The following is a 21817-nucleotide window of genomic DNA, read 5'->3' as shown; positions in this document are numbered from 1 at the left end:
AATGTAATATTTGAACCAAAAACCAAAGAATGAGAAAGATCCAGCTCTCCAAAGCCAGGAGAAAGGTATTGCAGAGAGACAAAAGGACAAGTTCCTGGTACAGAGGATAGGAACAGCCTGGGGTGTATGAGAAATAGATGAATGTGATCAGAGGGAAGAGAGTGGAACCAGCAGCATGGAGCCAGGGACCAAGGTCAAGAACTCACAGGGCGTTAAGATGCATTATAAAGATTGATGGTCTTACGCTAAGGGCAGTGGAAAACCAGGAGAGTTCCATGATTCGATTTACATGTGTAATAGTTTATTTAGGTTGCTAAGTAGAGAACAGGCTGAGGGACAGATCCAGAGTGGAAGACTAGTTACCAAGTCCAGCGTTATCGTGTGTCTGCCTAATAATTCATGTCCTCACCCACAAACAACCTTGGCCAATCAATCTTTATAATCTTAGTTCAATTTAGGCTGTTTTTAAAAAAGAATATTGTTTATTCGTTTGTTTTTGCAGGTCATATGGCCCATCCATTATTGTGATATTAATACAAATGGAATTGCAAAAACATTTTTTTCATAAAGTTTTGTTTTTTAAACTATCAGTGCTATCACTATTAATACAAAGACAAAAATAAATTTTCAGTTCCCAGAACTGGCATTTCTCTCTACATTGCCTGGCATGAGTTATAAAAATGATAAATGTTAGCCTTCAAACTAGAAAATAGAGTATCAACTATATTCCACAAAAATTGTAGAAACAGGCACATAAGGCTGAAACATTCTAATCAAGAAGGAGATAATGAGTATTAATTATGAATATAATTAAGCATTATTCTTAATAGTAAGAAGGATACAATGAATAACAAAAAGTCCAGATAACAGGTCATCAAGGTTGATGGAAAAATAAGGAAGAATAGGGAATCTTGTCAATATCAATGGAACTGCTTGATGAGAACAACCAATTTTAGCAGTGCTATGCAAAACATAGCTTTTATTACACAGTAGGTGTTAAATACGTATTTATTGAAATAATAACTATATATCTATTGATTTAGATGAAGAAACAAATTTCTACTAGGAAGTATCTTGTTCTAAATGATCTATGATGTCCCTATTTTTTAAATGGAGATTGCTTACAGTTTTCTTTTCCTTTTTTTCTAAAAAGATTTTTTAAAATCTATTTTCGGCCGGGCGCGGTGGCTCACGCCTGTAACCCAGCACTTTGGGAGGCCAAGGAGGGCGGATCATGAGGTCAGGAGATCGAGACCATGGTGAAACTCTGTCTCTACTAAAAATACAAAAAATTAGCTGGGCACGGTGGTGGGCGCCTGTAGTCCCAGCTACTTGGGAGGCTGAGGCAGGAGAATGGTGTGAACCTGGGAGGTGAAGCTTGCAGTGAGCCGAGATCACTGCGCTCCAGCCTGGGCGACAGAGCCAGACTCTGTCTCAAAAAAACAAACAAAAAAAATCTATTTTAAAAACAGCTTTGCCAAGGAATCTATAACTTGTTTCAAAATTTATTAACACTTTCTAATAGTGTCTGTAGTAAAATAAGTCTAAATAGTTCATATGATCAGATTGTAGCAATCCAAGCCTCTCAGTTTCAACAGATCAGTTCACATAACTGTTTGACAAAGCAAGAAACAAGCAACAACAACAACAAAACCTTTAATGAAGATAACTAAACTAACAATCAGCCTGTAGTTACAGGTTTTGCATATCCAGGCACACAGACATACAAAGAAACGCACTTAGATACCCACATACATATTAGCACACGTAGTTGTAATATCCTAAACTAATCTCTTCCAGAAAGAATGCTACTTTTTATATTGCACTCCTGAATTGTTGTTGAGCAATGTCTCATAAAATATTTCTAACTCTAAAAGATTGTAACTTACAGCTGATGCCATGGTAGTAGGAACAAATGCATTTCCCAATCATCTTTTAAATTGTATGCCCAGTTCCTTTAACATGTAGTCATTGATGCCTTCACCCACTCATAAGTCAAAGAAACCTCAACTCAAAGTGGCAAGGGCTACAAGGACGTGTATTACTCAAAAAGCAAAAAAGCCCAATTTCAGGTAGGCAGGAAGAATAATAAGTTCAAGAGATCACCATGGTAGCTGTAGTTAATAACAATATATCCTATAATATACTTGAAAATTGCCAGAATGTAGATTTTAAGTGTTCTCACTATGCAAGAAAATGATAGATACATGTGGTAAGACATGTGAATTATCTTGATTTAGCCATTCGACAATGTACACATATATCAAAATGTCACGTATCAAAACATCACATTGTACACCATGAACATAAACAATTTTTACTTGTCAAATGGAAAAAAAAGAGTATAAATCTTGGAGAAATGCAACTCCAGAATAAGTTACTCCATAAATATATACAATGACTATGTACTTGTAATAATTAAAAATTCAAAATTTTTTAAAAATAGGAATATATGTGCATCAAATAAGATAATACAATGTCTCAGTGACATCATTAATGACTCATAGTCATTATGCTCTTCATCACAGTTAGCCTTTTATTATATTAACACCTTCAACATTGAAAGTTGGCTAATGCATGATTCCATGACGTCCGATACAAGCATGACTGCAATGAGAGCCAGAAAAATGGTATACACCTTGTCTCTATTACGAGGAAGACTTTCTCAGAAGCTCTCTAAAAGGCTCATCTTTATATTTCATTGGCTGCATACCTACCTCAAAATCAATTCCAGGAACAAGAACGAGACCCCCAGTTTGCCTTTTCACCATTAGAAAACATCTTAGACTCATGACACAGCAGGCTTCCCCTGAAATACATAAATTAGCAGAGGACAGGTGGCTGAGCCTGGGCTTGACTGCGAGGAAGACAGGGAGAGTGGGTGTTGAGTTGACAAACTAGAATACTGAGGAATGCTTTGAAAGTTAGCATAGTATGATGAAATGTTGCAGAGAAAGATTTGATGAAAACAGGATTGTTCAGTCAGCCAAAGGAGAGGAGTTCTAGATTTTACATCTTAATTTGTGCTTCAGATATTCTAGTTAAAAACTGTGTTACTACACTGTACAGAATATTTTGAATCAGAAAAGAGGATACTATCTAGAACAAAGGGAAATTGCCTCAAACCTTGAATTACCTATTGATACTTTTTACAAAAACGTCTGTTCTCCTGTTATAGAGGATAGATAATATGACTAATTTAATTATTCTACCTATGGAGTTATAGGTAATGAGTAAGATTTTTATTTGATAATTAGAGGCAGGAAAGGCATTAGAAACAAAATTTAAATAGTGTTTTTTGTATTGAGAAAAACCTTGTAGTAATACTAAATTAACATTTCAGTCCCAACATCATTATGCACTTTTTATTTAATCATTTACTTTTCCCTAATGTGTTTTTTAAGGCAGATTTCTGGAAAATTTAATGATATATAACTTAAATTCACTGTAAGTAATAAATGTAGAATGGGACTAATTGTCTTTTTCTCAATTTTTAAGATCCTGACTTTAAGGACCTTGGAGCTTTGAAACCATTACCAGGTTGGTAAAATAGATATTTAATACTGTTCAGAAGACTTTGTTTTCTGCTATGAAATACACTTTTGGTTTATTATTCAAGCTCCGTTTTTGTGTGTTTGTTTGGCATTTTGTTATTTAGCGTGTGAGTTTGAGATGGGCGGTTCCGAAGGAATTGTGGAGTCTATACAAATTATGAAGGAAGGCAAAGCTACTGCTAGCGAGGCTGTTGATTGCAAGTGGTACATCCGAGCACCTCCACGGTCCAAGGTCAGTCTTAAGATGAAACCCACACTTGACAGCTGACGTGAGAAGTGTCTATAACAAGCATTGCTTTGAAGCAACTGGACGTGTCTAATACATTTCAGAGTGCAGCCATCATAGGTTATGATTTCATTTTGGTTTTTGAGATGCAACTTGTCTTCTCTTGTCCAATCTAAATTTGATGTCATAAATAGCAATCTAGAGAGTGAGTTGAAGAAATCATTTGATAATTTAGACCAGAGACTTTAAGGTAAGTTGACCTCTCTGAAACATGGATTGAAATGGTATGCAAGAGCCGTGGCTCTTAGCATAACTACACTTAACGCTCTTATTGTCAATATCTGCAGTTGGTTTATTTTGCAAACTAAAATTCTATCTGTAGACATTTTTCTGGGGCCTACAAAATCATGAATATCTGGCATGTAAAATACAAGTGTGGTAAGGGCTGGCAGCAATGGTAACAGGGCCTGGGAGATTCTGTGCCCATTTGAAGGAGACAGGCATGAGTTAGCTGCCCATGAAGCTCCTTGTGATGCTATTATGAGAAAATGTGGGTCCAGCATTATCAAACCCTCCGTTATTTCTCATAACTTGCCAAAAATCTAGATTTTATGTTGATCACCCTGATTTTTGAGAGTTGGCAATACATTATAAAAATTAAAAGTATTACATGTATTAAACTAGATTTATTGTGGGCTAGATTTTGACTCAGGACCCCATTTTGGAAACACTTCCATAGCACAACTATGTTGATTCTGTTTAGGGAAATATTTTCCAAAATACAGAGGATGAGTCATTTTGTGCCAGCAGGTGCCATAGGGCTAAGGTGTTATTTGTTCATATTCCTGTTTTTGTTTTTATTCCTCAGTTACAAAGTTATAAGAAAAAATATTGACTTACTAGATTTGTAGTCATTTATTTATTGAGGCTGAAACTGTGTGTTATTTAATTAACTGATTTTGTGACTCTATAAAGTCGCAAGCACTCTGCCAGCTACATGAAAAAGCAGGCCAGGCCCTGTTCTCAGGTGCTTCCGTTTAGTTCTTAAACCAATATGTAACAGAATAACCTAAGCAGTAAGGTTAGATCATTGGGGTATTTGTAAGGTATAACAGAGAGAGAGAAAAGACCCCTTACACCAGGTAGGGTAAGTCAATGGTAGAATCGTACAGCTGCCAGGATCTTGGTGACTCTTAATGAGAAGTATTTTGTCAAGTAGACAAGTTGACAAGGCTCTCCAGACAGAGGGAATAGCATCTATGAGGTCATGGAATCACAGGAGAGAAGAGAGCATGCTTTTTCAGGAATAATGTAATTGCACGTGACCAAATGAAAGCGTGGGTTGAGAGGTGGTGGTGATTGCTTAAGCTAAAGTGTTCCTCAGGCCTCTCTAAAGAACTCAGCCTTCACCCGGAGTGCTTCAGCGACATACGGAAAAACAAAGCAGAAAAGTGATATGATCAGATTTGCATATTTGGAAAATTGTTTTTTCCTGCAAAGAAGGGACAGAGGAGTCAACACTGCAAGCAGAAGGTCAAGTGGGAAGCTGTGGTGGTAATTCCAGTGTTGGAAATTAGGCCATGGTGGTCCAACATGAGGGAAATATTAGAGAGAGATGAGATAGAATTTGGTGACTGGATATTTAGACTGAGGGGAAAAGAAGAGCCCCCCCGCACCGTTTTTGTTGTTTTTTATTTTTTTGTTTTTGAAACGGAGTCTCATTCTGTCTCCCAGGCTGGAGTGCAGTGGTGCGATCTCCGCTCACTGCAACCTCCACCTCCTACCTCAAGCGATTTTCTTGCTTCGGGAATTACAGATGTGTGCCACCACACTTGGCTAACTTTTTTTGTATTTTTATTAGAGACGGGGTTTCGCCATGTTGGCCAGGCTGGTCTCCAACTCTTGATCTCAGGTGATCTGCCCACCTCGGCCTCCCAAAGTGCTAGGATTATAGGCATGAATCACCACGCCCAGTGAAGAACCTTTTTTGAGGGCACTGGTCTTTCTTCACTTGACTTTTTTCTTGAATGTGTCTCTAGGGCTTGCATATAAAGTGGAAATGTGGCACCTTTCCCCCAACTTTCAGTTACAGAGATTCAGAGATCATTCTCCAGCTTCCAGCTTTGATGCTTGCATTTCTCTTTGCCTCTGAACAAATCTTAAAGTTAATTGCATTATGAAGAAAGACAGTTATTTTTCTTCTATTTTTTTAAGTCAAAAGCCGTTGCTCACATGAAACCATAAAAACCCACTACCTATATTACAAGAGAGCTAGGTTGCAGTTTATTATGCTGTTTTCATAAGATGTGGATTCACATGCAAGGGCTATTTATTTTTCTTAGACTCTATGAAAGAAAGATTTTTAAAGACTTTTAAAAAAACAGGATTATATGTGCCCCACCTTACGTCATAACCAGTACCTGTGTCACTGCAGTCTTAAGGAGAAAGTTTTCATGACAGTGTAAATGCACACCCTTTTCTTCCAGCTGGTAAATAGACTGTCTTTTGTACAATCCCAGAGCAACAATAACCGATGTACCTGTCTGTTACAGAATTTGGCATTCTGTGACCCAAAGGGGAAGCTGCCTGCAGAGCTGGACAAAGATGGCTCTATTGTAACAGGCTTTCTCTGTTAAATTAAAGGTTAGAGGATGGGAAGTGGCTTTGAATACTGTGGAGAAAAGCACGGACTGGAGATTACTGCCTATGTGGACTTTCTATTTTTATAGAGTTCCTAGCAGCTTATGAGAATAGACTATCAAAGCACAAGTTAAACTTGAAATGGCTCGTGGTGAATATTTGAATGACAACTGGTGACTGAACCATATTGCACAAAGAAAGTGCTGAATAGCTTACTTGGCTCTATTAAAATGTATATACATTATTTACTGCTTTTCCAGCTTTTGACAAATAGAAAATATAATATCTGATGTCTCCTTTACTACAGAATATTAATCTAGATGGTCCCCTTTAATTAGAATGTGATTAATCTAGATTTCATAGAATTCGGAAAACCAGAGGCAGAAAGAACCTTGTTACTGACTAGATCATTTAAAAGATGAATAAACAGAGTCAGGATAATGCAATTCAATAGGAGTTAACAAAGGAGTGTAGACATATGCCTCTCTGAGCAAATACTCTGGGTTCTAATTCAGAATCTGGTCTGGAAAACAGCCACCAGAATGAAATGATGGGAGACCAAATCATGGTAACTATTAATTTCATGAAGGCTGGACCATATTTATCTCCAGATACCCAGTGCCAAGCACAATGTCTGTGACTCAAGTAAAACTCATGGAATAAATAAACAGATTATTTCTTAAAATAAAAAAGGACATGGTAGCAATCTTCAAACATTTGAAGGACTGTCACATGAAACAGGATTAAGACTTAATCTTCAGGAGTAAGACTTTTAAGTACTGCGGTTTATTTGAAAGTTTGAAACTAGAGAAATAGCTGTTAATGTAACACAGAGAAGCCTTTTATTTTAATAACAGAGATTGAATGAGATTTCACCGGAGGAATCCAAGCAGAGTCTGGCAGAGATTTTGTATAATAGTTAAAAGTCAAGTAATATTTTGGCACAGATAACATGAAAGTCATCTGAAAACCAAATTTAATGAATCTACGTTGTGACTTGCCCAAATATTTGGCTAGTTAGCAACAGAGCTGGAGCAAGGTTAACAACTCCCAATTCGTGGCCTAGTTCACTCTCACAAAACCACATTCTTTGAGGAAATGATCAAGGTTTTTAAAAATTAATTTTAAAATATTTTTAAAATTTATTTTTAATTGACAAATAATACTTGTTTATATTTATGGGGTATGGTGTGATGTTTCCATCATGGAATGATTAAATCAAGCTAATTAACAAATCTATCACTTCACATTCTCATCACTTGCTAGGACGGGATACGGGACAGAGTCAAAATATGTATAAAATACATAAATGAAGGTAATTTAATGTTTAATGTTTTTGGATAATAAAACTCTAGCTTACACAGTTTACTCATTTCATATTTAAAGTTGACTCAATTTGTTGTTAACTAATTCAAAAATATTTTCAGTCAAATTAAAATAAAAAATATAAACACTTGACAAATATAGTCTCTTACAGTAAAGTGGTGATAAAAGTATTAAAGTTACTTATCTAATGAACACAAATTTCCAGCCCCAATTGCTGGGATTGTGAATATGATAAATTTGCCTATGTGATTAAGGTTACCAGTCAGGTGACTTTGGGTTAATCAAAAGGTGGATTATACAGGTGAGCGTAATCTAAGCACACGAGCCCTTTAAAAGTGGAGCAGATTCTTTAGATGTGAATGAAGGGGGAAGTAAGAGAATCAGGGGATTAAGAAATGTGTTCTAGGAGTGAGGGTGACCCCAGTAAGCATTCCTCAAGAAAATACAGACCTTGGTCCCAGAACTGTGAGAAACTGGATTTTCACCCTCATCTGCCCTCACCAAAGAACCCAGTACTTCTTACCTGCGGACCTATTACTAGTAGATAGTACATGGGTGTTATTTAAAGCTGCTAAAATTGTGGTGATTTGTTACCGAGCAATAGAATATTAATGCAATAAACCAAGTGTAGTAACTGTAATTGATTACAAAGATAAGCATCAAGGGTTCTGAAGATTGAGCCTGCTTTTATCTCCAAAAAGTAAGAATAAAATTTGATAAACAAAGTAAAAATTTTAAATAGGTAGGTAAATACGAATAAAATTGTACAGTTCAAGTTTTAAAATGGCATTTTTGTACTCTCATATTTTCAATAGCTACTCAGGTGGACTTTAAATATTTTGGTACTTGTTTATATATGCCAGAAAATTATTTTTTATTGTTATATCAGGAATTGTTGTGCTGTGCACATGCGTGTGTGTGTGTGTGTGTGCTTGTGTGTTAATATTTTATAAAGCATTAAGATGTTCTGGTTCCTTCTCCAAAAATAAGGGGAATATTGATACCGTCCAAATGGAATATTCTACATAAGTTTATAAACCTGACATGTCTGGTCAATAATAAAATAGAAAATTCAGAAATCCTGGGCTACATACTTGGTAGAATTTGATTTTATTTATAAAGGTGTCTAGTACTATTGAAACCATGTACAGCGTTTCTCAGACTGTGACAGATTTAATTTTTACTTATTAAGGAGAAAACTGTTCTGGCAAGTGGTAAATAATTGCCTCAAGTAATGTCTATTTTCTGTATATCATTTTGATATGAGGGGAGGGACCTGGTTGAGCAGGTGGTATTAAATTTTGTTTGTGAATATATTACTTAGTAAATTGTTAGCTAGATTTATTTGCTTTGCATATAAAAAGGGGTTCTGCTTTCCATGTGATTTGAAAAATAGATATTACTAGAAATTATTTATATGTTGTGAAGTTTTCCATGTCCTGCTCAATAAATTATCTTGTCAGCTCCAACTCTTTGTGATTGATTAAAAAGAATGCATCAAAATGATTCACTGAGAAGAGATGATAATCTATTTTACTAGTGTTATATATTACTCTGTTTATCATTTTCTCTTTTTTTTTCAGTAAGTGACTAAAGAGCTTTCTGTAGTTTGCTACATTAAATAATTCTTTCTATTAGTATTATTGTGGTACAAGATTTAAGCTAATGAGATAGTCATTCAAATCATAATATATAGAGAGATTTTACATGACATAAACTAGAGTTAGTATGGGAAAGTGTGATCACTTTTTCTGGATAATGGAATTTGGCTTTTGTACTGACAGCTCTGGACCCAGTAAAGTATATTCTCTTTTTCTATATGATAAAAAATCATTGCCGTCACTAGATCATAGGTAAACACTACTGAATGCTTCAGACGTGATTACCTGGGATCTAGTGACGGCAGTGATTCACTTACTCTCTAATTAGTGTTCTATTTAATAAGAAGGTCCTTTAAATGTAGAAGATACTTAGGTAGCAGTGATTGCACTTCATGTACAAATGCAAGACAGTCACCTCATGTGGAAAATATAGAACTGTCAAATGAAAAAAATATAGGGCCAATATGCAAATTGACTTTCTAACTATAGCAATATTCTTACATAAAATATTTCTATTTTTAAAGAATTTAAAACAGCCATTTATTTTTGAGGGACACGTTTATTTTCTATAAATTTTATTTATAACTTGATAGTCAACATCTTTTCTAGCTCATTAGAAGAAGTGGATAGTTTTGCTTTGCTTATTTATTTGATTACTCATTTTGTTTTAGATTGTTTTCTTTAAGAATATAACTTTCTTTCTGGGCTATAACTCTGTGAGCATTTAAAAACATTACATAAGGCTGCATAGTGTGATGAGTATCCGGGTGTTAGGCACATGTGACTTCGGTACCAGTCCGTTACTTAAGTTACTTAAGTGACATTACTGTGTCACTCTGAGAAAGTTACTTAATTTTTATAAACTTCAGTTCTCTTCATCTGAAATGATTATAACAAGTATCTATTGTTGTCGAGAGATAGGAAATAATGCATTAGCAGTGTCTTAAGCTATCGTCAATATAACACTCAAATTTTCTTTTCCTAACAATAAATTAGTATTTTAAGGTGTGCTTCTACATGCAGTGTTAGAAATTTTAAATATTTGTTGAAACACCTTGAGCCACTGAAACATTTCAACTTGAAAACATCAGATGGTCTAATAGCTTTTTTTCGTATTAGCCAAACAATTGTTTAAATATTTTTCCTCCCGTGGGCTTAGTACTTGGTTTTTATAACTTTGTAAGACTATTGGGAGAGACGCGTCATTTTGTATTACACGTCAAAGGAGTGGAACGCACTCTTTACTTACCCTAATCTGTGTTCTTCTGCTTGTGACAATGTTTACTTCCAATTATAATTGCATCTTTTTTGAGAGCTGATAAACTTGTTGAATTTATTGCATAGAATTTTTAGAGTATAAGTACATATTTGAATTTTTGTTCCACTTAACACGTTTGTATAATACCTAGATTTTAGCTTTGATTTTTACAGTGTTTTCAGTTTGTTTACTTTTAGTCAAAAAAGTAAACAAAAGTAAACAAACTGAAAACACTGTTGTGACCTGATGAAAAGAAATTTAAATCCAGAGTGGGAAATTTGAATCCTTTTTAAGGTTTCCACATTAATTCACTTATGATCCTGGAGCAAGTTATTTTTTTTTTTCTTCTTTGCTCCAGCCTTTTTTGTTTGTTTGTTTTGGAGATGGGGTCTCGCTCTGTCGCCCAGGCTGGAGTGCAGTGGCGCAACCTCCAGCTTTGTAATAAAGGTCATCTGAAAAAAAAGATCTTTTTTTTAAGTAATGTTAATATTGAAAAAACAAACGAGTTAGTATAAACTTGGAAATTTAACATTTTTAGATGCATATATACCTTCTTAAACTGGATATTTCTGAAATTCTCTGAATAATTTTAGAAATGAAATATTGTGTTGGGAGGAGAAATCACAGATGGACTGCATGAGTAATATCTGAGTTTTAGATAAAATAAAGGAATAACCTGGGCATACAGAAAATGAAGGCCTCGTTGGGGCATATGTCTCTCATAAGGCTGTAGCAATGGCAGGTAATTTAAATCAGCATCAAAGTATTTGGAAATTTTAGAATGACTTCCAACTTCAGTGCTACAAATTGCTCATGTATGAAAATTGTCCTACCTTGCAAAGCATACTACAACTCAAGTGCTTTCCACTGTTGTTCAGTTTGGTTCATTTGTCCACATTTCTCTGATTTTGTTCTTTCTCATCAAATTGTGTCTGGATTTCCTCATTTAGAACTTCACATTCCATTTTCAGCATCTTACAAGTCTGCAACATTTCGTCTTGTCCTTTTATGTCATAATTTAGATCTATGCTATACCTTGTTTTGAGAATTATTGCATATAATTTCCGCCGTATATAATAAAATAAGACTATTCTATGTAATTATCATTATTTATAACACTTAAATGTCTGTCATATAGGTGCATGATAAATATGAATGCTGAACAAAGTAATTCAATAAAGAAAATGAAACTTCCAGTTAATCATTCACAAACATTTCTGGAGTGTTTACTATGTGTAAAATATGTATTAATGCTTAGAATACAAAAATATATACCACTGATTCAGCTTTTCGAGAACACAAGTTTATTAGAAGGGACATATAACCTATAACTATGGCTTTAAATATGTTCAAAATCACATGGAGGCTGTAGAGATTAAGTCTGCTGCGATTGGGGAGTGGGAGCAGTGAAAACCTTTCATTGGACGTGCAACCGTTGAACTGTCTTGACAAATCAGGAAGAGGTTCCTAGACAGAAGATGGAGAATGTGAAGCTAATGTCATGTTCATAAAGGGTGGCTTTTTTGAAAATAGTTATAATGTTGGGAGATAAGAAGGATGTAAATTTGCTAGTTGATGTTTTTAGACTTTTTAAAAATTATACACCACTTACAAATTTTAGCTATGCCTAACGTTAAATGACGAGTTAATGGGTGCAGCACACCAACATGGCACATGTATACATATGTAACAAACCTGCACATTGTGCACATGTACCCTAAAACTTAAAGTATAATGAAAAAAAGACTGTGATTATTAGATTTGTTTCTTAGAAATATAACTTTGGCTAGAGTAAACTAGTTTTTATTAGAGTAAACTTTGGGGCTGTAAGGAGAATCTGTACCTTGCAACCATCCAGGCTGGTCAGGAGAGTGTTGAAATATTATAGAAATGTGAATGGACATGGAAAACAACTAGTTTTAAGGTGAAATTGACAGGAACTGGTGCCCTGTTGAGTAAGAACATGGAGGACGAGAGATACATTTTCACTAATTTAAATAGTGAAATCATAATATTTAGGATAGACATACTGGATCTGGAAGAAATTGTCGTATCAGTTTCAGATTTTACGAAATAAGAAAAAAATACATACAGAATGATGAAAGAGATGGATGTTTGCTTGAATGCCATGTCTTTAGTTTATATCCATGTTAAATTAAGAGAAATGCATTTAAGAGGAAATAGCGTATAGGCATTCATATTAAAATAAAATGTAAAATATTCAGGAGATATCTGTATGAAAGATGTGTCTTTATTAGGAAACCATTCAAGGTATCCCTCTCAAAGTGCATGGGTCTTTTGGCTTTATATAATTTCCACCCTTTGACATTGTATCTTATTGTCATGGTTTAATTGACATACATTTGCAGCACTGGCCCTCATTCTTTTGTTCACCGTGATATCCACAACGCCTTGAACAGTGTCTGCAACAATCACAGGACAAGCTGTGGATGCCACTGAATCCATGGATGCATGAACAAATTATTTCTTTATAGACTTGTATTTGGTTGAATGAATTCCTTGTGATTTTGAACGCACATTAGTAAAGAGTCAAATAATGTCTGTTGATGGAAAAGCAGTACACGTAAGGCAGCATAATGTTGTGAAAGAATTATGGACTAGGAAGTGAGGATGCTCACGTCTAATTTTCAGTTTATACCATCTGAGTCTGAGCTTCTTCATCTGAATATGACGATAAAATGGGCCACTTTATAGAGTTGTTGGAAGTGTTACAAAATAACATATAAAGCAAGTTGCACAGTACATTTTACTCATAATTTTTATTTATGTAGCTTAGCTAAACGGCTTGTCTATATATGGCATGAATGGACAGAGACTAGCTTGAGCCTTTTATAAAAAATTATACTTCGACTCAAAAATGAAGCAGTGTATTTATGTTAAATAATTTGATTAAACAAATCAGAGAGACTGTCTTTCAGTATCATTTTTGTTTTTCTTTGGTATTAATAAAAATCACATATTTTTGTACATTTTTGGAAGTAAAAGGAAACTATGGAACTGAAACAAGAATGTATCAGGAATACTTAAAATACATTTTGCTAATCAAAGTAAAACAGTGTGTAAGTATGCAAAACTAGTAACTGATTTCCAGTAAGTTATGAGAAGACAAAAAGCGAATTTGGGTAAAAATACTCAGCTCTAGAAAATGGCGCATTTAAGTAAAGAAAGGATAATAGCATTTGAAAAAAATATTAAACACAGTTTGTTCTTATCGTACATCTTCTTTCTATTCACAAGGGAAAATAATAAGATTAATTGCAATCAAGATTGTCTTGTGAGACTGAAAAAGAGAAAAGGAGTTCTGATACTTACTGAGATGTACATTCATATTTTGATATGTGGAAATTATTTTATTTTTGTTTTATAGATTTACTTACGATTCTTGGACTATGAGATGCAGAATTCAAATGAGTGCAAGAGGAATTTTGTGGCTGTGTATGATGGAAGCAGTTCCGTGGAGGATTTGAAAGCTAAGTTCTGTAGCACTGTGGCTAATGATGTCATGCTACGCACGGGTCTCGGGGTGATCCGCATGTGGGCAGATGAGGGCAGTCGAAACAGCCGATTTCAGATGCTCTTCACATCCTTTCAAGAACGTAAGATTCTCTGCACTTGACTGTTTTTCCTTCATATATGCCATATGATGCCAGTTTCATAAGCTGTTAATGGTGTTTTCTTCACACAATGAGCACAGCAGGCTATTCTCTAATATGTTGTTTAAACCACTAAGGTCCTCTTTTTTTCATTTTGATCCATGACAGGGAAGAGTTACATATTACATTTTGCTTTCTTATTTCGACATATGCACCATAGCCTTTCTTAAGACAGTTCACACTATTCAACTGGGAAATGATGAATTTCATCTGTCTTCGATTTAGCTCTTAGGAAGCCTGTGGAACTGATGCAGCAGCTTCTGATGAAGTTTGGGTTTAAATCTTTAAAAACCTGCATAAAAATATTTGGTAGGTTCTTTTTAGTAAGCTTCTTTTGCAGTCCCATTTATTTCAAATAGGTTTCTGACTTCAGAGTTCCAATTAAAGTAGGTAAGGAGAGAGAATTGCTTGGGTAGATTGTAAATGAGAAAAGTTTCAGAAAATATTTAAAACAGCACAATGGGTGATATCCAGAGTCAAGGGCAAATCACAGAAACTTTAGAAAGTTATGTTCTAATAAATAATGAGTCATACTAATAGATATATTCTGACTATTTGTTAGAAACCCTGAATATTTCATGTGTTACAAATTTATGCAAGTCAAAAAGGATTCTGAGAAATTTAAGAAATAAGTACCTTGTGACATGAACAGACACTGAAAAGAAGAACAGACACTTCATGTGGCCAACAAGCATATACAAATGTTCAGCATCACTAATTATTAGAGAAATCCAAGTCAAAACCACAGTGAGATACCATCTCATACCAGTCAGAATGCTGTTATTTTATTTATGTATTTATTATTATTATTTTTTGAGATGGAGTTTTGCTCTTGTTGCCCAGGCTGGAGTGCGATGGTGCAATCTCAGCTCACAGCAACCTTTGCCTCCCGGGTTCAAGTGATTCTCCTGCCTCGGCCTCCTGAGTAGCTGGGATTACAGGCATGCGCCACCATGCACAGCTAATTTTGTATTATTAGTAGAGATGGGGTTTCTCCATGTTGGTCAGGCTGGTCTCAAACTCCTGACCTCAGGTGATCGGCCTGCCTCGGCCTCCCAAAGTGCTGGGATTAGAGGCATGAGCCACTGTGCCTGGCCTCAGAATAGCTGTTATTAAAAGTCAAACAATAACAGATGCTGGTGACATTGTGGGAAAAAAGGAAACACTTAGGCACTGCTGGTGGGAATGTAAATTAGTTCAGCCACTGTGGAAAGCAGTTTGGCAAAACAGATCTACCATTTGACCCAACAATCTCAGTACTGAGTATAAATCGTTCTGTCATAAAGACACGTGCATGTGTGTGTTCATCACAGCACTGTCCCCAAACTGTTCCCATAGTAAAGGCATGGAATCAAATGAGATGCCTTTCCATGTTAGACTGCATAAAGAAAATGTGGTACATATATATTGTGGAATACTATGTAGCCATAAAAAAGAATGATACCATGTACTTTGCAGCAACATGGATGGAGCTGGAGGCCATTATCCTTAGAAGTCTAATATAGTAACAGAAAATCAAATACCGCACGTTCTCACCTATAAGTGAGAGCTAAACACTGAGTCCATATGGACAGAAAGAAGGGAACAACAGACTCCAGAACCTACTTGAGGGTGGAGGTTGGGAAAAGGGTGAGGACCATAGTACCCCTATTGGGTACTATGCTTATTATATGGGTGATGAAATAATTTGTACACCAAACTCCCGTGACACGCATTTTACCTACATAGTAAACCTGCACATGTACGCCTGAATCTGAAACAAAAGTTAAAAACAACTTTAAATGAAAAGAAATAAGCACCTTGTATTTCACAACTATGTATTTTTGTATTCTTAGAACAGACAATACAATATTTTTGAAATTTCAGTGATTTCTCTTATTGTCAGCAGCAGAGGAGCCAATACTGTTTTAAATTCGTAAATGTTAAGTGTGTTAGACAGTTATTTTGTATAATGAATAAATCGTTTGGGCTTTAAATTCCCTTTTAATTACCCAGTTGGGGAATTTTACGACACAGAAATACTGAATGTCACTCAGTCTTTCTAAGTCTTGATACCATCATCTAGCGTGTCAAACATCTCTCCCAGCTTTATGTCGGATTAAAACAGTATGCTGTTATGTATTTGGTTCAGTAGTTGATTAAAATGTTAGAGGTAGTGCATTTTTATCTCAGCAAAATGCTTGAGGAAAATTTTTTCATTTTATTGACAAGCATATGAGACTCAGGCTACAAGACAACACCCTTGGTGGCTCACTGCTGAGTGATCTACCCAATTCAATGAATCATTCCTTCAGTGAGGGAATTTCAGGGTTCTATATTTATTCAGTATTCTTATCTGTCTTCGGGAATAACATACCAAGAACTCGTATTTAATTTAAATGATAAAAATTTGGAAGGGCAAGCTAATATATTAAATGATACAGTCCAGATTTTAGTAAATAACAAAAATATGTAATTTTTAATCAAAAGTATACCATAAAATATAATAGAGATATATGATAAAAGCATTATATTTCAAAAATCAATAACATAGAGGAACCCTGATGCCTAGGACGGTCCTGTGGTCTTATTTCATTCAAACTCAATGTGAGTCAATACTTTGATTATGACTGATAAAAATAATCTTAAACAATATTAGCCTGTATTAAAGTTAGTGGAGTAACAATGCAAAAACAGATTTTAGTCTTATAGGAAGCTGCACCAATCAAAATGCAAAAGGCACAGTCTGTTCTTCCTGACTCTTATTAGTGAGGAGAGTAATCACCTAGAAGAGGCTGACAAAGATGTAATGCCAAATAAGAAGAAATGTTTACTTTAGGATTTATTGTTGTTGTTCAAAATGTGATAACTACCTCACACCTATGTCTCATGGGTCTCAAAGGTAATATTTATGTTTGAAAGTTATAGGGAAACTTTTGAGTGCAATTTAGGGGGAAAAATGTTTATCTTGTGAGTTGTGATATTCAAAATTTGAAAGAATGTCTATGAAGGATATGAAATATGGATAGATGGGTGATTGGATCTGAAAATGGATTATTATCTGGCATGAACGGTATAGAGGAATCATCTGTGTTGGTTAGGTGAAAAGACTGGCTGACATCAAAGATCCCTTTCAACTCAGAAAATAGATTAAGTTCTATGAGTCTTTAAAAATCTGCATAGATAAGAAATGGTGAACTGTGTATATGTTGCATATATTATTATAAATATGTCTATTTGAGACTATAAAAAATAGAGTTTCAAGGCATGTGATTAAATTATCTCTGGAAGTCATTGAAGTGGGTTGACTTTTCAATGAGTAATCCAAAAGACACAGGGTGTTCTTCCTAAAGAGGCACCCATCCCAATATGTTCTTTCACAGTGGACAAATAATCACTCTCTTCAAACGATGAGTTTTACAACAGCATTCTCTGTGATCATCTCATAAATTTGCAGTAAGTTTCCACGGAAACAGGTTTATCCTTGAGTCATGTTACCACCTATGTTGGTCTGAATGGTTCTGTGGCACCCCGTCAAAAATTCCTATGTTCAAAATCCAGTTGCCAAGGTGAGGGGATGAGGAGGTGAGGCGTTTGAGAGGTGATTAGCTCGTAAGTACAGCTCTCATCATAGGTGTTAGTCCTCTAATGATAATGAGGGCCCAGAGAGCAGCCTTGCCCTTTCCACCAGGTGAGAACACAGCTAGAAAGTTTCATCCATGAACCAGGAGATGGGCCCTAAACAGACACCAAATCTGCCAGCACCTTGATCTTGGATTTCCTAACATCCAGAACCATGGGAAACAAAACCCTGTTTTTTATAAGCTACCTAATTTATTGTAGTTTGCTGTAGTAACCCAAACAGACTCAGACGATGCCTGTGTATATTTGTCATAATGTTTTACTTTTTATTGCATTGGCTAAAATTGTGCAGAATTCTACCATTATTTATACCTAAGATCAAAGTCATCCTATGATGACATACACGGGTCTAGACTGTCTTTATTCATTGAAGTGAAAGTATTCCACGTAAGAGATGAAAACTTCAAAACAATAGAAAGTGGGCTTCGATCAGTGCTACTACTTGGAAATGGGTGGGTAGGAATCATTCTAAGGGTACTTAAGAGGAAGCAAAGATACTTTGTTTAGGGAGTTTCAAGTTCCTCGATGGTATTGCTTTATTCAATATTAGTGGCTGAGGGAGAATTTTGGCTTACATTTTTGTTGTGGCTGATGATTTTGGTTCTTGTAGAGGGTGATAGTTATACAAACTGTTCATATATTTTTTATATATGGCTAATATATACAATTACATTAATGTATATTAGTGTATATATAATCTAATATGTAATTATACATTTAATATGTAACTATATATGTCTAATATATAATTATACACATCCAATATGTGCCTTATAGATGTATGTATAGTTATATGTATTATCTAACATTTACTCCATTCATACACCCATGAAGTAAAAGTTGGAGATATGAAATCAGTGATCAGCTTTCGTCTTATTCAAGTAATAAGAAAGTACCTGGATATTTTTCCTGGTGCCTACACATTTATGAAATCGTATCCCCGGTTCAGTGGTGAAGTGCTTAGAGCGCGCTGGTGCCTGAATGTTATGTCCCTTCAAAACTAAGAGGTTGGAATTTTTAATGTTGTTTACAAGCCATCTAGTCTATGGTATTTTGTTCTAGCAGCCCAAGTGGACATACATAGAAAATTTATGCTGATCTGTGGGGAGGTTGCTCTAACAAATACCTCAAAATAGGTGGCAATGGCTTTGGAACTGGGTAATGAGTAGAGGCTGGAGGAGTTCTGAGGTGCTCGAAAACATTTACGTTGCCATGAACAGACCATTAAGGCTGATCCTGGTCTGGGCTCCGTAGGGGAGGAGGAGAATCTTGTTAGATAATTCCTAAGTTATTCTGAACAGAATGCTTATAGAAATATAAATAGTAAGGTCGTTTTGATGAGCTTTCAAATGGAAATGAGGAATATGTTTTTAGACAATGGAGGAAAGGTCATCCTTGTTATAAATTGGCAAAGAATATGGCAGAATTGTGTTTATGCTCTCGTGTCTTGTGGAAGGTATTGCTTGTGAGGGATGAAACTGGATATTTTGCTGAGAAAATGTCCAGGCAAAGTGTTGAAAGAACGTTTGACTCCTGACTGCCTGTCATAAAATCCAAGAAGAAAGAAGAGATTTAGAGATGCAATTATTAATAAAAATGGAAGCAGAAATTAAAGATTTGGAAAATTCTCTGCCTGTTCATATTGTAAAGAATGAGAAAACATGCTTACAAGAAAACACCAAAGGTGTAGCCAGGCAGGCATCTGATAAGATAAGTGTGGATTGTCCAACTCGGTGGAAATCAGGATCTATTGCTGAAGTCAGTGGAAGGATGACACTGAAGGTATGTCCGAGATCAGTGCGCCTGCCTCTCATCTCAGCTCCAGAGGGCCAGTGTCTAGGGGGACAGAATGAGTTGAAGGAGAAAAACCACTGTCCACCACTACCTCGAATCTCAAACTGTTATCCCGGCACTTTCTGGCAGCAGTCTTCCTCACTGCGCCAAGTGGAGGGTGCACGTTTTGATCAGCAAAGCTGTAGGGGCATGGATGCCTTCACCTATGTTTCAAAGGATGCTTGGAACCCGGACAGAGAGTATTTGCAAGGGGGCGCACTGCAGAGAGCCCCCACTAACAATGGCAAACCGAATCTTGGGGTGAGGCCACCCCAGGTCAAGACCTTTAGAGACAGGGATATGTGACTTCAACCTATGAAGGCTGTGGCTGTTCCCAGAAAAGCAGTTGGGTAGACCTCTACCCCAGTGTGTTTAAAGGATAGAACACGAAGATAAAATTCTTATTTACTTATTTATTTGTTTATTTGAGACGGAGTCTCGCTCTGTCCCCCAGGCTGGAGTGCAGTGGCGCAATCTCGGCTCACTGCAAGCTCCGCCTCCCGGGTTCACGCCATTCTCCTGCCTCAGCCTCTGAAGTAGCTGGGACCACAGGCGCCCGCCACCACGCCCCGCTAATTTTTTTGTATTTTTTAGTGGAGACGGGGTTTCAACGTGTTAGCCAGGACGGTCTTGGTCTCCTGACCTCGTGATCCAACCCCTCGGCATCCCAAAGTGCTGGGATTACAGGCGTGAGCCACCGCGCCTGGCCTTTTTTTTTTTTTTTTTTTTAGATGGAGTTTCGCTCTTCTTGCCCAGGCTGGAGTGCAGTGGTACTATCTCAGCTCCCTGCAACCTCCCCCCTCCCGGGTTCAAGCGGTTCTCCTGCCTCAGCCTCCCAAGTAGCTGAGATTTCAGGCATGCACCACTCCACCAGGCTAATTTTTTTGTATTTAGTAGAGACTGGGTTTCACCATGTTGGTCAGGCTGGTTGCTTACTCCGGACCCCAGGTGATCCACATGCCTCGGCCTCCCAATGTGCTGGGATTACAGGCATGAGCCACTGTGCCTGGCCAAGAAAATGATTCTTGAGCCTCAAGGTTTTGGGCTTGCTGGGGACCTGCTGCTTCTTTCCTATGTCTCCCTGTTGGACTGGGCATGACTGTCCTATGCCTGTCCCATCGTTTATTTTGTAAGGTTCATAACATTTTCCTTCACAGATTTACAGCGTAAGAACGATTTGCCTCAGAATGTATATGGAGCCTCACTCATATCTGCTTTAGATGAGATTTTGGACTTAGAGTTTTAAATTGACACTGAAACAAGTTAAGACTTTTAGGGCTATTGGGATAAAATGAATATATTTTGTATGTGAGAAGGTCAAGGATTTTGGGGAAGAAGTTAGGGTTAGGGTTAGTCTGAAAGGTTATGTCACCTCAAAATATATATGTTGAGATCTGCACCTACCGAAGGTGATGATGTTAGGAGTTTAGACCTTTGGGAAATGATTACATTATGGAGCAGAGCCCTCATAAGTGAGACGAGTGCCCTTATGAAGGAGGCCCAAGAGAAACCCTTCACCTCTTCACCTCTTCTGCCATGTGAGAGTTCAAGATAGTTGTCCATGAGGAAGCAAACCCTCACCAGACTCCACATCTGATGGTCCCTTAATCATGAACTTCCCAGTCTCCAAAACAGTGAGAAGTAAATTTCTGTTGGTCATAAGCTGCTCCCTTTATGGCATTTTTAGAGCAGCGCAAATGAACTAAGAGCATGCTATGGTTTGGTTTCTTTGTCTCCACCAATACTCCTGTTGAAATTTGATCCCCAGTGTGGTGGTATTGAGAGGGGTAGCCTTGTGGGATGTATTTAGGTGATGGGGACAAATACCTAACGGCTTGATGTTGTTCTGGTAATGAGTGAGTTCTCACTCTCAAAAGACTGAATTTATCTGCTCAGGAATGGATTAGTTTCTACGATATGGGTTATGATAGAGCCAGGACGTCCCTCAGGTTTTTCAGCTCCTGTTTGCACATAGCCACTTCCCCTTGGAAACTCTCCACTGTGTTGCAACAAAGCATGAGATCCCTCGCCCAAAGCCAGGGCCATGCCCTTGAATTTCTCAGCCTGTAGAACTCTGAGCTAAA

At 36.6% G+C, this 21817-nt stretch overlaps 1 protein-coding gene across 10 annotated transcripts in view; it reads left to right on the top strand.

The window, feature by feature from the left end:
* NETO1 (neuropilin and tolloid like 1) overlaps positions 1-21817 on the top strand; it is a 125424-nt gene that overhangs the window by 69579 nt on the left and 34028 nt on the right. For 8 of the 10 annotated variants that reach the window (XR_008673399.2, XR_004067946.3, XR_004067947.3 and 5 more), the window contains 3 exons: positions 3499-3540; positions 3659-3786; positions 13994-14222. Coding sequence is in view for 6 of the 10 variants with exons in the window: in XM_031003802.3 (XP_030859662.1) it covers positions 3499-3540; positions 3659-3786; positions 13994-14222 (399 nt within the window). In the remaining 4 variants the exon portion in view is untranslated. Of the gene's footprint in view, positions 1-3498; positions 3541-3658; positions 3787-13993; positions 14223-21817 lie in introns of those variants that run through there. The other 2 variants (XM_019014314.2, XM_055367987.1) reach the window with 2 other exon arrangements.

Source organism: Gorilla gorilla, chromosome 17, assembly GCF_029281585.2.
Source record: "Gorilla gorilla gorilla isolate KB3781 chromosome 17, NHGRI_mGorGor1-v2.1_pri, whole genome shotgun sequence".
NCBI classification, from domain to species: domain Eukaryota; kingdom Metazoa; phylum Chordata; class Mammalia; order Primates; family Hominidae; genus Gorilla; species Gorilla gorilla.
This window is presented reverse-complemented; position numbering and strand designations above follow the sequence as displayed.